This window comes from Papio anubis, chromosome 10 (genome assembly GCF_008728515.1).
Source record: "Papio anubis isolate 15944 chromosome 10, Panubis1.0, whole genome shotgun sequence".
NCBI lineage: Eukaryota > Metazoa > Chordata > Mammalia > Primates > Cercopithecidae > Papio > Papio anubis.
In genome coordinates this window covers 84,964,250-84,979,800 of record NC_044985.1, presented here as the reverse complement: position 1 = coordinate 84,979,800, position 15,551 = coordinate 84,964,250, and the positions used below count along the sequence as shown (strand labels likewise).

At 41.8% G+C, this 15,551-nt stretch overlaps 1 protein-coding gene across 3 annotated transcripts in view; it reads right to left on the bottom strand.

Moving 5' to 3' along the window:
• The window catches only part of CASP10 (caspase 10), a 39,155-nt gene that overhangs the window by 4,018 nt on the left and 19,586 nt on the right, over positions 1-15,551 (bottom strand). The window contains exons 6-9 of one of the 3 annotated variants that reach the window (XM_017946777.3): positions 12,190-12,229; positions 10,008-10,099; positions 7,919-8,027; positions 6,532-7,024 (exon numbers count right to left, since the gene is read on the bottom strand). In XM_017946777.3, coding sequence (XP_017802266.2) covers positions 6,532-7,024; positions 7,919-8,027; positions 10,008-10,099; positions 12,190-12,229 — 734 coding nt within the window. Of the gene's footprint in view, positions 1-6,531; positions 7,025-7,918; positions 8,028-10,007; positions 10,100-10,717; positions 10,847-12,189; positions 12,230-15,551 lie in introns of those variants that run through there. The other 2 variants (XM_021923874.2, XM_021923875.2) reach the window with 2 other exon arrangements.

Genomic DNA, 15,551 nt, shown 5'->3' with positions numbered 1-15,551 from the left:
TATTAAACACTGAAAACTATAAAACATTGATGAAAGAAAGTGAAGAGAACACAAATAAATGGAAAGATATCTCATGTTCATGGGTTGGAAGAATTAATCTTGTTAAAATGACCATACTACCCAAGGTGACCTACAGATTTAATGCAGTCTCTATCAAAATACCAGTGACAAGCCAAGTGCAGTGGCAAATGCCTGTAGTCCTAGCTACTCGGGAGTCTGAGGTGGGAGGATTGCTTGAGCCCAGGAGTTCAAGTCTAGCCTGGACAACATAGCAAGACCCTATCTCTACAACAAGACAAAACAAAAACAAACAAAAAAAATTACATTCTTCACATAAACAGGAAAAAAAATCCTAAAATGTATATGGAACCACAAAAGACCCCAAATAGTGAAAACAATGCTGAGCAAAAAGAACAAAGCTAGAGGCATCACACCACCTGACTTCAAAATATACTACAAATCTAGAGTTACCAAAACAGCATGGTACTGGCACAAAAACAGACACATAGATCAATGGAACAGAATATAGAGCCCATAAATAAATTCACACACCTACAGCCAACTGATTTATGACAAAGGTGCCCAGAACATACAATAGGTAAAAGAAAATCTCTTCAAAAAACAATGCTGGGAAAATTGGGTATCCACATGCGGAAAAAGTAAGACTGACCACTTATCTCTCACCACATACAAAAACCAACTCAAAATGTATGAGACTTAAATGTAAAACCTGAAACTATGAAGCTACTGCAAGAAAACATGGGGCAAACATATCACGACATTGGGTTGGGCAAGGATTTTTAAAATAAGACCTCAAAAGCACAGACAAAAAAGCAAAATCAGACAAATGAGATTACATCAAATTAAAACCCTTTTGCACAGAAAAAAAAAACAGAATGAAGAGACAATCTACAAATGGGAAAAAATATTTGCAAACTATACATCTCACAAGGGGTTAATATCTAGAATACATAAGGAACTTAAACAACTCAACAGCAAAAAAACCAAATAACCCCATTTAAAAATGGGCAAAAGACTTTAACAGACATTTCTCAAAAGAAGACATGCAAATGGTCGACAGGTATAAGAAAAAAGTAAATAGTTTAAGCCAAAATAAATGATTTCGACTCATTAGATTATGATAGAACATACTTACCAAATGCCCTCTATTTACATAAATATCATACGAGCATTTATCATATCACTTCCGGGGGTATTAATCTATCAATCCCACCTAATATCATCCCTCCTATGCCTAGAAGGAATAATATTATCATTATTCATCATAAATACCCTTATCGTTTTAAATATACACTTCATCCTAGCAAATATCATACCCATTACTCTACCAGTATTTGCTGCCTGTGAAGCCACAGTAGGCCTTGCTTCACTAGTTTCAATTTCCAACACATATGGTTTAGGCTATGTACATAACCTAAATTTACTTCAATGCTAAAAATAATTAATCCTAGAATTATACTACTACCAATAACATGACTCTCTAAAAATTATATAATCTGAATCAATATGGCTACCCACAGCCTAATCATCAGCTTCATCGCCCTATTATTCTTTAACCAGTTCAATGATAATCTATTCAACTTCTCATTAACTTTCTCCTCTGATCCGCTAATATCACCCCTTCTAATGTTAACAGCCTGACTACTACCTCTTATAACTATAGCAAGCCAGTACCACCTCTCCAGTGAATCACCCCTATGGAAAAAACTGTATTTCCATATTGAGTTCCCTACAAATTTTTCTAATCATAGCATTTACAGCCACAGAACTAATTGTATTTTATATTCTCTTTGAAGCTACACTCATCCCTACCTTAATTATTACCACCCGATGGGGTAACCAACCAAAACACCTCAATGCAGGTACATATTTCTTATTTTACACACTAGTGGGATCCCTCCCCCTACTTATGTTACTTACTTATGCCCAAAATATCCCAGGCTCACTGAGCATGATAATAATAACATTTAGTACTCAAGAACTACCAATCTCTAGATCCAACAATCTCATATGATTGGCATGAATAATGGCCTTCATAGTAAAAACACCCCTATACCAACTTCGCCTATGACTTCCCAAAACCCATGTATAAGCCCCTATTGCCGGCTCAACAGTACTTGCAGCAGCGCTCCTAAAATTGGGCGGCTATGGCATAATGCGACTTACCCTCATCCTCAGCCCTCTGACAGAACATATAGCCTATCCTTTCCTGATATTATCCTTATGAGGCATAACTGTGACAAGCTCTATCTGTCTACGACAAACTGATCTAAAGTCAGTCACTTATTGCATATTCCTCCGTAAGCCACATGGCACTTGTTGTTGTAGCTATCCTCATTCAAACCCCCTGAAGTGTTACCGGTGCAATTATCCTCATAATTACCCATGGACTTACTTCGTCCCTACTATTCTGCCTAGCAAATTCAAACTACAAGCGAATCCACTGCTGAATCATATTACTCTCTCGAAGACGTCAAACATTACTTCCACGAATAACCTTTTGATGACTCACAGCAAATCTCACCAACCTTGCCCTACCTGCCACTACTAATCTAGAAGGAGAACTCCTTGTAACAATGGCTTCATTCTCCTGATCAAACATTACTGTCATGCTCATAGGACTTAGTATATTAATCACAGCCCTTTATTCCCTCTATATACTTGTCACAACACAACAAGGAACACTAACATACTATATTAACAGCATTAAACCTTCCTTTACACTAGAAAACATACTAATATTTACACACCTTTCACCAATTCTCCTACTATCTCTAATTCCTAAAATTATCATAGGACTTACACCTTGTAAATATAGTTTAATCAAAACGTTAGATTTTGGGTCTAATAACAGAAGTCCGCAACTTCTTATTTACCGAGAAAGTATGCAAGAACTGCTAACTCATGCCCCCATGCCTAACAACATGGCGTTCTCAACGTTTAGACGATGAGAGTTATCCATTGATCTTAGGAACCAAAAATATTGGTGCAACTCCAAATAAAAGTAATAATCATGTATTTTTCCATTACTATAATAACCTAATCTCCTTAACCTTACCAATTATTATTACCTTTATCAACCCTCGCAAAAAGAACTCATATCTATACTAAGTAAAAACAGCTATCACATGCATTTTCACCATTAGCCTCATTCCCACAACATTCGTGTGTACAGACCTAGAAGCCATCATCTCAAACTGATATTGAACAACAATCCAAACCCTAAAAGTCTCATTAAGTTTCAAACTAGACTACTTCTCCATAATGTTTATTCTAGTAGCACTATTAATCACTTGATCTATTATGGAATTCTCAATATGATACATAAAGTCAGATCTGAACATTTATCAGTTTTTCAAATACCTACTTATTTCCTCACCACAATATTAATTCTAGCTACCGCCAACAACCTTTTCCAACTTTTTATCAGATGAGAGGGCATAGGAATTATATCTTTTCTACTAATTGGCTGATGACATGGCCAAGCAGATGCTAACACAGCAGCGTCCAAGCAATTCTATACAATCGCATTGGTGACATTGGCTTTAATTTTAGCTATAGCATGATTCCTCTCATCCTCCAATACATGAGAGCCTCAACAAATACTTATCCTTAACCCTACCCCCAACCTTCTTCCATTAATTGGTTTTCTCTTAGCAGCAGCAGGAAAATCAGCCCAACTTGGCCTCCACCCCTGACTTCCTTCCGCTGTGGAAGGCTCAACCCCAGTCTCAGTCCTGCCTGACTCTAGCACTATAGTTGTGGTGGGAGTTTTCCTACTTATCCGCTTCCACCCCTCAACATCACTAATCATCATGGAAATGCAAATCAAAACCACAATGACAGCTGGGCGCGGTGGCTCAGGCCTGTAATACCAGCACTTTGGGAGGCTGAGGTGGGTGGATTACTTGAGATCAGGAGTTCCAGATCAATCTGGCCAACGTGGTAAAACCCTGTCTCTACTAAAAATACAAAAATTAGCCAGGTGTGGTGGCACATGCCTGTAATCCCAGCTACTCGGGAGACTGAGGCAGAAGAACTGCTTGAACCTGGGAGGCAGAGGCTGCAGTGAGCTGAGATTGCACCACTGCACTCCAGCCTGACAGAGCGAGATGTTGTCTAAAAAACAAACAAAACAAAAACCCACAGTGAGATGCCACTTCACTCAAGTTAGAATGGCTATTATCAAAGAAACAAAAGAAAACACATGTTGGCAAGGATCTGGAGAAAAGGGAACACTTATGCACTGTTGGTGGTATTTAAATTAGTACAGTCATTATGGAAAATAGTATGCCAGTTCCTCATAAAATTACAAATAAAAAATACTATATGATCCAGCAATCCCCATACTAAGTATACAGACAAAGAAAATGCAATCAATATGTCAAAGATATCTGCACTCCCTATTTACTGCAGCATTATTTATAATAGCCAAGATATGGAATCAACCTAAGTGTCCAAAAATGGATATATGGATAAAGAAAATGTGATATTTATAAGCGACAGAATACCATTCAGCCATAAAAAAGAAGAAAATTCTGACATGTCTGACAACATGAATGAGCCCAGAGAACATCATGTTAAATGAAATAAGCAAGACTCACAAAAAAATCTGCATGTTCTCACTCATGTGGAATCTTTGCTTAAAAAGTTGATATCGTAGAAGCAGTGAGTGAAACAGCAATTATGGAGATGAGAGGGAAGGAGGGAAGGGAAGATGAGGAGAGGTTAGTCAGTGGGTACAAAGTTACAATTAGATAGGAGGAATAATCTCTAGTGTTCTATTGCACAGTGGGGTGACTATGGTTAACAGTAAGGCATTCTGAGTTGGGCACTGTGGCTTGAGCCTACAATCCTAGCTACTTATAAGGCTAAGGCAGGAGGATTGCTTGAGCTCAGAAGTTCAAGACCAGCCTGGGCAACATGGTGAGATCCCATATTTAAATCAATTGATCAATCAGTAAGGTGTTGTATATTACAAAATAGCTAGAAGAGAGGCTTTTAGAGGTTCTCACCACAAAGAAATGATAAATGCATGAGGTGATGGATACACTACCCTGATTTGATCATTATACAACACATACATGTATTGAAATATCAAATTATAACCCTGAAATATGTAGTTATGAAGTATTAATTAAAAATAACAAAGAAATTTCTGGAGTACCAAAAAAAACCCAGACATTGTTTAATTATGCATGTATACTGTCTACTTTTAATATTGTTGAATTTTTAAAATAATAATAATTTAAATATTCACATATTTTTATTATCTGTCCTTCCTTTACTGGACTTTTAGCTCCCTGGAGAGCAGATTTTGTCTCTCTTGTACACAGCTGCACCTCCAGCCCCCAGTTCGGTACCCAGTACAGTAAGCACATAGTATGACCTCAATAAATATTGCCTTGTTACTGAAGCCATAGACATTAGCCTCTGATGTCTGTGATGAGGATGGAGGGGCTGGTAAAGAAGAGAGAAAAGCAAAGTTGACTCAAGACTCCAATCCTGAATTCCCAGAAGAGCACTACGGCCATTCCTTCAAATGGAAATTCAGGAGCTCCTGGAGAAGTCTGGGAAGATGAGCTCAGAAACATGTATGCTGAATGTGAGGTCCAAGGGCTAAACAGAGGTAGGATATCTAGCGGGCTGTTAATGAGATGGGCTCAAGCAAGTCATTCACTGGCCCAGCAAATGTTTAACAAGCTCACAATATATCAGGTCAGGGGCTGAGGATATAAAGTTAAATGAAACAGGGTCTCTGCCCCCCAGGAATTCAGAGATGAGTGGGCCAGAGATGGCAACTTTGGAGACGTTTTCATGGAGGTGCCCATGGCCTCTAGATATAGCTAAAGCTGCCAAGAGGAGAGCATGTGGCAAAGACAGAAGGCAAGCTGTCAGAGCAGTGGCAAATAGAATGCCAAAGATAGCACATAAGTGCTCAGGAAATAGGAGTGAGTGATAAATAAACAAAGGAACAAATAAAAGGCCCCCATGCTTTTGTTCACACTACTCCCTCTGCCCAGCATATCTTTCACCTGATTCTTTACCTAACATCTATTTGTCATTTCTAGAAGCCTCCTCTGATCCTTCAAATCTGGGCAAGGTAGTCATTCTGCATGTTCCCATAACACCTATACTTCACAATGTGCACTTACCAGCTGGGGATGCCCTTCCCCGTCTGTTTGTCTATCCTCTAGCTTGTAAGCAACCTGAGGGCAATGACCCTGTCTTTTTTTTAACTTTATCTTCCTTTCCAGGTCCAGGCTGGTACTCAATACAAGGTTGCTGGATGGATGGATGGATGGATGGATGGATGGATGGATGGATGGATGGATGGATGGATGGATAGATGGATAGATGGATAAATAGATAAACAGAAAGGTAGGCAGATGGATGAACAGGTACATGGACAGAACTATTTAGAACTCTCACCCTTACCAAAGGTGTTGAATGAGAGTACAATAAAAAATAAATAAAACTAATTAATTAAAAGAAAGCAGCAGTCCTCACCTTGGGACCAAGACCTTCAGATGATTACACAGAGACTGAATATACCAGCTGCCTTCCTCCACATGCCGAAAGGATACATAGCCTGGGACAGTGGCCAGACCAAGTAGGAAGTCAGCCTCGACGGGAATACTGTCCTGCAGGGAAGTGGGTGCCTGCTCAGGGTTCAGAGCATCTGCTTCGATGGATTTGGAAAGCTGTATCTTTTCACCTTGGCAGGCCTGGATGAAAAAGAGTTTAGGTTTTTCAGCCAGTCCAGGGCACTGCAGGGCTGTGAAGTGAGACATGATTTCCCGAATGGGAATGAGGGCCTCATCCGAAGAGTAGACAGCTCCATCTTCCCCATGGGTCAGAATACAGAACACGAAGCAGTCCCCGTCGGCATGGGCTGGATTGCACTTCTCCTTCTGCAGGACCTCCTCCATTTCCCCTTTCGTCACATCATTGTATGTATGCACTGTGAACCCAAGCCACTGGAACACACCCTTCAGGATCTCTGTTTAAAAAAGAAAAAAAAAAAAGAAGAGAGAGAGAGAGAGAGAGAAAGGGGAAATAATAAAATGATGCAAAACAAAATGAAGAACTTAAACAAGGCCAGGTGCAGTGGCTTACACCTGTAATCTCAGCACTTTGGAAGGCCGAGGCAGGTGGATCACTTGAGGTCAGGAGTTTGAGACCAGTCTGGCCAACATAGCAAAACACCATCTCTACTAAAAATACAAAAATTAGCCAGGTGTGGTGGCTCACGCCTGTAATCCCTGCTACTCGGGAGGCTAAGGCATGAGAATGGCTTGAGCCTGGGAGGCAGTGGTTGCAGTGAGCTGCAACTACACCACTGCACTCCAGCCTGGGCAACAGAGCAAGACTATGTCTCAAAAAAAATGAAATGAAATGATGCTAATAGTTACAAAAATTGCACAGCAAATAGCCTAAAGCTTTGGATTATTTTTATTTTCATAACCGTAAAATCTTACAATGAATCTCCTATCATGTAATACCCAGTGTTGCCACAACAGTCCTGAGAATTGGCAGTGGCCAGTGTTTCATTTCATCTGTTTCACAGTTGAAGAAGCTGAGGTCTCTTGACTCTCCCATGATCACACACCTAGTTAGTGGTGGAGTTGGAGCTCACACCCAGGTTGTCTCGTGCCAGTCCAACATACTCTCCCCCAGTACACGCTCTCCTCTATTCAGAATTGTGAATAGTCAAAGACTCTTGCTACTCTTTAGCAGACTGGGTGATGCCCCAGGGATATACAAGAGGCTCAGAAACATAATAATCATCCTTACACATATGTGGAAAATAAAAGTCACAGAAAAAAATGTGAAAATAAAAAATAATTTTAAGATCCCCAATTTGCACTTGATAAACTATTATAGACTTTCTTACCAGCATCTTTATGGGTTCCTCGTCTGTCCCGCAGGGAGATAAAGCTGTGGTTGTTGACAATGACACAGAGGCCTCTGTGGTTCCGATTCATCCTGTACGTAGGTGCCCACTTGAAGAACAGATAGAGCCACTTAGTAGGAATCCTCATCTTAGGGCCTTAAATGTTTCTAACTAACCATACCAATGGGTCCACTGTGAGGAAGAGCAGGATGTATCTCTCCATGCCAGTTGTTTAAACCATGTTTGTTGTTGTTGTTGTTGTTGTTTTGCGACAGAGTCTCACTCTTATTGCCCAGGCTGGAGTGCAGTGACACGATCTCGACTCACTGCAACCTCTGCTCCCAGATTCAAGGAATCCACCTGCCTCAGGTGCCCACCAACACCCCCAGATAATTTTTTATTTTTGGTAGAAGTAGGGTTTCACCATGTTGGCCAGGCTGGTCTTGAACTCCTGACCTCAAGTGATCTGCCCACCTCAGCCTCCCAAAGTGCTGGGATTACAGGCGTGAGCCACCATGCCTGTCCAAAACCATGTTTTTATACTCTAGTCTAAACCCCTTGGAATATTTATGCCACATTATTTCCAAAGTCACTTTTTCTTTTTTTTTGAGACGGGAGACTCGCTCTGTCGCCCAGGCAGGAGTGCAGTGGCGCGATCTCGGCTCACTGCAAGCTCCGCCTCCCAGGTTCACGCCATTCTCCTGCCTCAGACTCCGGAGTAGCTGGGACTACAGGCGCCCGCCACTGCGCCCAGCTAATTTTTGTATTTTTAGTAGAGACATTTGAAAGACTGGGGATTCTGACCACTCTGCAACTCACTTTTACTGCATAATTGTGATCTGAATAAAATTTCAAAGATTCTTTGTTAAGTCCTAGAGCCCAGGACAAAGGATAAATCTCATTTGCACTGAAGATCAGACACTTCCTTTCTTTCAGGATGCCACTCCCAGTATCAGAGGCAGAGAGTCCTCAAGATCCTGGCCCTAGTGTGGAATTAGCTAATTAATTTCAAGGGGAAATACCAGGTCCTGATTACAATTCAGACTTCACCTGGTTTGGCTGGAGAAGCGCAATCATGAAAGTTAAGAAAATGGAATATGTATATTAATATTGTCAAACCCAGGGTTTATGCAAAAGTATCTTCATTTTCATATTAGCAACACGAATGAAGAAAGCATATGCAAGGATTTCGTGAGACAACATAAATATCAAAGATTTTTTTCAGATGGTTCACTTCTGGAGTGATCTGATGCCTTCAAAAAAAGGGAAATCTCTTTTGTAATTTTATTTCTGAGTATAAAAATAATATACAAGCTGGCATGATGGTACTCGGGTGGCTGAGGCAGGAAAATTCCTTGAGCTTGAGAGTTCAGGACAAGCCTGGGCAATATAGCGAGACCACCATCTTTAAAGATATATGAATATATATATGTGTGTGTATATATATCTATATACTTAATATACAAGTATATATAAAGTATACTTATATATAAAGTATATATATAAATGTATATATTCTTATATATAAAAATGGCTGATATATATTCATATATATATAAAGATGGCTGTATATTCAATTGTAAAAATTCAATATATAAATATAAAAATTCAATATATAAATTCACAGTAGGAATTTTAAAATATGTGCAATTATTTTTGAAGACTATTGTAAACAGCATGTGATGGCAAATTAGCTGAGCTGCTTTAGCAGAGCCTCTGTGCAGCTAAAATCATCCTTGAAATCATGGTACATCTTTATCCAAGCAGAAAATAAGTGGCTTCAATGGATAAGAAAAGAAACTACCCCTCTCCAGAAATAACCCAAAGGGTATGCATGACTCAAAGTGCAACAGCATTTCCTCCATAGTCAAAGGGATCAATCACTTCTGATTGATAAGAAAAAGGTGGGAAGAACAGAGATCATTATAGAGAGAGGGAGAAACAAGTTGGAAACAAACAGCTTGGAGCCCTTAAAGTCATCAAAGGCCAGAACCTAGGGAGAGAGCCCCTAAAGAAACCGTCCTTTTGATTGAATTTGGAAAAAAAAAAGTTTTTTATTAAAAACAGAGAAAAAAGAAACCATCCAGACCTTTGTGCTGGTTTCAGAGTTTAGAGTGTTAGCAGATGCTCCTTGCAACCCCCTGGAGACCAGGCTTGGTGCACCATCTGTGGCTCTGTTACCTAGAAAGAGAGGTACTCAGACTCCAAATATCTTCCCCAAGCACTTAGATTTCTTTACTGATAATTTTCGCATCTAATTCTGGAGAATTATGCTTCTCTCAAGGCCCTCCTGAGACAATTCAGCCACCATGCCTTTCCTGATAGGAGAGACTGATGTGTCTTCGCATTCCTTTTTGCTTTGTCTGGGTTGGAAACTATGCTGCTGGCAGGGATTGGGTGGGGAATTGATTAAGATCGCATGGATCAGCTCAAGGGTTCCAGGTCAAGTATGGTTGGGTTGAGTCAGCATTTATGTCACTGGATATAAAGAGGCTAGGTGGACCTCGAGAAGAAAAAAGAGGGAGACTGGGCATGGTGGCTCATGCCTGTAATCCCAGCACTTTGGGAGGCCAAGACGGGCAGATCGCTTGAGCCCAGGAGTTCGAGACCAGCCTGGACAACTTAGTGAGACCCTCCCCAATCTCTAGAAAAAAAAAATACAAAAAATTAGCTGGGCATGGGGACACACACCTGTAGTCCCAGCTTCCTGGGACGTTGAGGTGGGAGGATCACCTAAGAGGTCAAGGCTGCCGTGAGCTATGATGGCACCACTGCACCATAGCCTGGGCAACAGAGTGAGACCCTGCCTCAAAAAAAAAAAAAAAAAAAAAAAAAGGAAAAAAGGGAAAAAGAAAGTTCCAGCTGGGCATCAGCTGAGGATCACACTGCTTTGAAGTGTTCCTGCCAGCTCCCTGATTCATCTTGATTCTGTCACAGAGAGAAAGTCAGCAATGGGTTATTTGTCACATGACACTAACAGGAAAATGTAACATCAAACAGTTTTCTTTTTTCATTCGCAGAAAATTTGTAGTAGAATCCACCAAACTCTGTCCTTGTCTCTGGGGCATGAGTTGGTTATTAACTACTGCTAAGGGTCAGTCCTCAGGCTGAGCAAGTCCATATTCCCCAGACCAGAAAACACAGCAAAAGGGATCCAAGCTTCAGTGGCTCAGAGCACCTATAAATTCCTCCTTACCATGGAAGGAGGTAACGCTCCAGGGGAAGTCACGTCTAAATTTTGGAACCGCAGAATTGTAAAGCTGAAAGAAACTGCCTTATTCTTCAGAGGGGTGAAGCAGTCACCTGAGCTCACATAAATAGACAGTGGGAGAGCCTAGTCTTAGGAGAGTAAGCTCTGGAATCAGACTGCTGGGTTCAAATCCCAGCTTCGCTTCTTTTTAGCTGCAGTGCCTTTTAGCTGCAGTGCAAAGCACTAGATTTTACGGGTCTCAGTTTCCTCATCATTAGTGAGAATAACAGTAGTACCTACCTCCAGTGATTGGAGGACTGAATGACATAATCCCTGGAATCTCTCTGAACAGTGCCTAGTACGTGACAAGTGCTTAACCTGGTCAATGTTATCAACATCATAGCACACAACCTCCATGTTAGGCAAAAAGAGAAATTGCTAGCAAAGCTGTGTGTATTGGACTCTGAAGGATAATTTTCCAGAAAAATAAATAAATAAGGAATGGTCTGTGACAAACTTTCGATACCGCAGAAAGACTTCGCCAAAGCCTGTTTGTTCATAAGCAGTTTAACCTGATGGCAGATTCTGGAATATATTCCTAAGGTTATGGTTTCTGGGCAGGGATTCAGGGAACTAAACACACTATCCTCAAGTCCCTCCTCTTGCTTCTTCTCTCCCTCTGAAGCAACATGTGGAACCACTCCATAGAGGACACGCGCCCAGACTGCACATTCTGCTGTCACTACTGGTCTGAAGGCTTCAGCCCTGCTGGGGACTGTTTCTGCTGCACAGAGGGTGATGTAATTCTGAACGGTGGAGGGAGAACAGCCGCCTGCAGTCTCTAGAATCTGCTATACTAGGCATTCAGAGCAGAAACCACCCAGCCCTCTCCATACTGCCATAGAAAAGCCTAGTATAATCCATGCATTCAATGTCTTGCCCTGAATTGGAATAAAAAATGAATTATTCATTATTTGTAAAGTCTCTCTTCCAAGTCACCTTGAATTCCTTGGTATATATCAAATATGTCTATCCCTGCCATACTGATCTAAGTTGTAAAAAGTATATTAGAAACACCTACCATTACTCCTTGCACGCTTATCTTGCCAGGACTCCTCCTGCTGAGAAAAAAAAAAAAAAAAAGGCATAAAACGTAGGAAATTCACACAGTTAGCATGAGGAACAAAAACTAGACTTGATGCAGGGAAGCACAGATATCTAATCCACAGTCATAGAAAAGGTCATTGGGCCAGTTGCGGTGGCTCCTGCCTGTAATCCCAGCATTTTGGGAGGCCAAGGCAGGTGGATCACCTGAGGTCAGGAGTTTGAGACCAGCCTGACCAACATGGTGAAACTCTACCTCTACTAAAAATACAAAAATTAGCTGAGTGTGGTAGCGAACACCAGTAATCCCAGCTACTCAGGAGGCTGAGGCAGGAGAATCGCTTGAACCCAGGAGGCAGAGGTTGCAGTGAGCCGAGATGGCGCCACTGCACTCCAGCCTGGGTGACAGAGCAAGACTCTGTCTCAAAAGAAAAAAAAGAAAAGTTCTTTGGCAGGAAATGGGAAGAGAACCAACTCTCTCCATCCAAAGGAGAAGGTTCACAAAGACGCACTGGCAAAAATACAGTGTGACATACACTCAAGGGTACTTATTCATTGCAGCATTATTTGCACTAAGGACTGGAAATAGCCTAATGTCCACTAATAGGAAGTGGTTGAAAAACCGTGGTATGTCCACATAGTGGAGTAAGATGCCAAGGACAGCCTCTATACCCTTCTGCAGGGGAAGCTGTCATATGGAGAAAGCAAAATGAAATGGTATTTGAGTACACTACCTCTTTTGTAATAAAGGGAAGATATGGGTTGGATTTTTTTCAAAAGTAACAATAAGATAAATCAAAAAACAAATAAAAATGGTAATCGAGGCGGGGAGGAGAGGCAAGGATGCACTACTTTGGGCATATGTTAATGTTTTATATAATTTAATACAAAGTTAAAACAAAGTCTAAGACCCTGTCTTTTCTGCACCCTCCTCCCCATTCACCATTACCCCCTTCCCCCTATGACTCTCAGTCGTCAGCCTGCAGCAGAAAGCCCCCAAGGGGACCTGACCAAGGTGTGGGGGAAGGGCTGCCCCTGACCTGTGTGAGGGGACTGACAAGTCACCCCCAAGTTCCTGCGGATGCCTCCCTGCTCAAGCCCCCAGGTTTCGGAGCTGCACAATACTGTCATTTGCTCCCCCAGCTCTGGGGGAACAAATGCAAAGGAGACTTAGCTTCACTTTCCAAAAGGCTTCCTGCCTTTCTTTTCATAAGCCACTGTTCCCTTCCTGCATAATCCTAGATTTCTTCTAAGCGGCAGACAAGGACCTGGCCAGACTGCCTTCTGGTTTTGTCCAGCAGTTGAGTGAGTCTTCTGGGACGAGGGGCAATGCAGACACAGCAGCAGGCTCTGCCCAGCCCCTCCAGGCCCTGGCTTTCCTTGATTTGTTCTTCCCTTGGCTGATAAAGTCAGCCAGAACACGGACTAGAAAAAAGATTTAAGGTCTAATCTGCGTTTCTTCTCCTGAGAATGTTGCATCCTCTGTTGACACCTCTCAAGTCTCTATGTCAGAGAGGAATGAATGAATGAATGAATGAGTGAATGTCCCACAGCCTGGCCACACTCAATCATCTTTCAACTTCTTTTGATTGTTTTCAAGAGGAGTCCAATAGGGCCTTATAAAGAAGCAGGTGTTAGGTCTCCTCCATAAAGAGACATGCCTCTCCTTAGGAAAACGTTATGCCACACTCAGAAAAAAACTGATTTGGCCGGGCACGGTGGCTCACGCCTGTAATCCCAGCACTTTGGGGGCCGAGGCAGGTGGATCGCCTGAGGTCAGGAGTTCGAGACCAGCCTGGCCAACATGGTGAAACCCCATCTCTACTAAAACTACAAAAAATTAGCTGGGTCTGGTGGTACGTGCCTGTAATCCCAGCTACTTGGGAGGCTGAGGCAGGAAAATCACTTGAACTTGGGAGGCAGAGGTTGCAGGGGGCCGAGAAAAAAATCAGTTCAATTTTTAAACATATTAGGAGATGTTGCTTAAAATTCAATGAGAGTTTCTTCTCACTGAGCCTAATTATTGGCAGTGTTTTTTTAAATTAAAAAAAAATCCTCAGGTGCTTAAGAAACATGAGACATTTCACCAAGTTTTATTTTATTCATCACTTGATGGAGAGGGAAAGGGCTGCCCAGATAACTTTTAAGACAGCTTCCAACCCTAAAAGTCTATGAAAACACATGAGGTGCTGTGCCCCAGTCCCCCGGCACTTCTAGTACCGCCACAACTATCCCCCAACTGCATGTGGCCGTGGCCAAGTCATCATCCCACGTCAGCAGAACCACAGCGCTTCAGAGGCCACAGCTGAGCCACGCCCCTTTAGAAACCACTGAATTTCTCAGTCAACAAGCAGAATCGTGTGTGTGTGTGTGTGTGTGTGTGTGTGTGTGTTTCTACATGCATGTCAGTATCAGAGCACAAAACTAGTTGAAAAAGTGGGTGGGAAGAGTTACATTTAGCAGACAATTTAACTTAGAATTCGGGAATCCTAAAATGTCAGTGCTGGAAAACCACATTTTAAAGAGCTTCTGGGATGGCCAGGCACAGCAGCTCATGCCTGTAATTCCAGCACTTTGGGAGACTCGGGAGGGTGGATCACCTGAAGTCAACATGGTGAAATCCTGTCTCTACTAAAAATACAAAACAAATTAGCCAGGCATGGTGGCGGGTACCTGTAATCCCAGCTACTAGGGAAGTTGAGGCATGAGAATCATTTGAACCCGGGAGGCTAAGGTTGCATTGAGCCAAGATTGCACTCCAGCCTGAGTGACAGAGCGAGACTCCATCTCAAAAAAATTAATTAATTAATTAATTAAAATAATAAAGAGCTTCTGGGGGAGTGGGGAGGTGGGAAGGGGTTTGCAACTCTCTAAACGAAGCTATGCCCATGGCCAAGGAGTTGGCCCATAAATGTTGGTTTAATTGGATTACAGTAAAAGAATCAAGGGGAGCAGCCTCTCTCCCTCAATACCTCAATCAGATATCTAAGCGCTTTTCTAGGATTGGAATTAATTTAATCAAGGGCTATTTTCCTAGAGAAAAGAAATCAGTTTAAGATTTTATAAATAATTGCAATTCTGTCTTATTTCCCATTGGGGGAGATGGGGAATTCAAATGAACAAACTCACAGCAAGCAGGCGGAGGTGTTACCGTTTCTTTTAATTAAGGATGTACTTAATCTCTGAAGATCACTTACAAAGTGCCCTCCCAAAGCTGAGAGTCCCTCAAATGGCTAAATACCTCCACCTGCCAAATGGGGTTCAGGGCAGAGCCACAGAGCAGGCCTCTCCCGGCTATGTCACGTCCTGATTGCCTGCATAGTCTTCAGGTGGGCATTT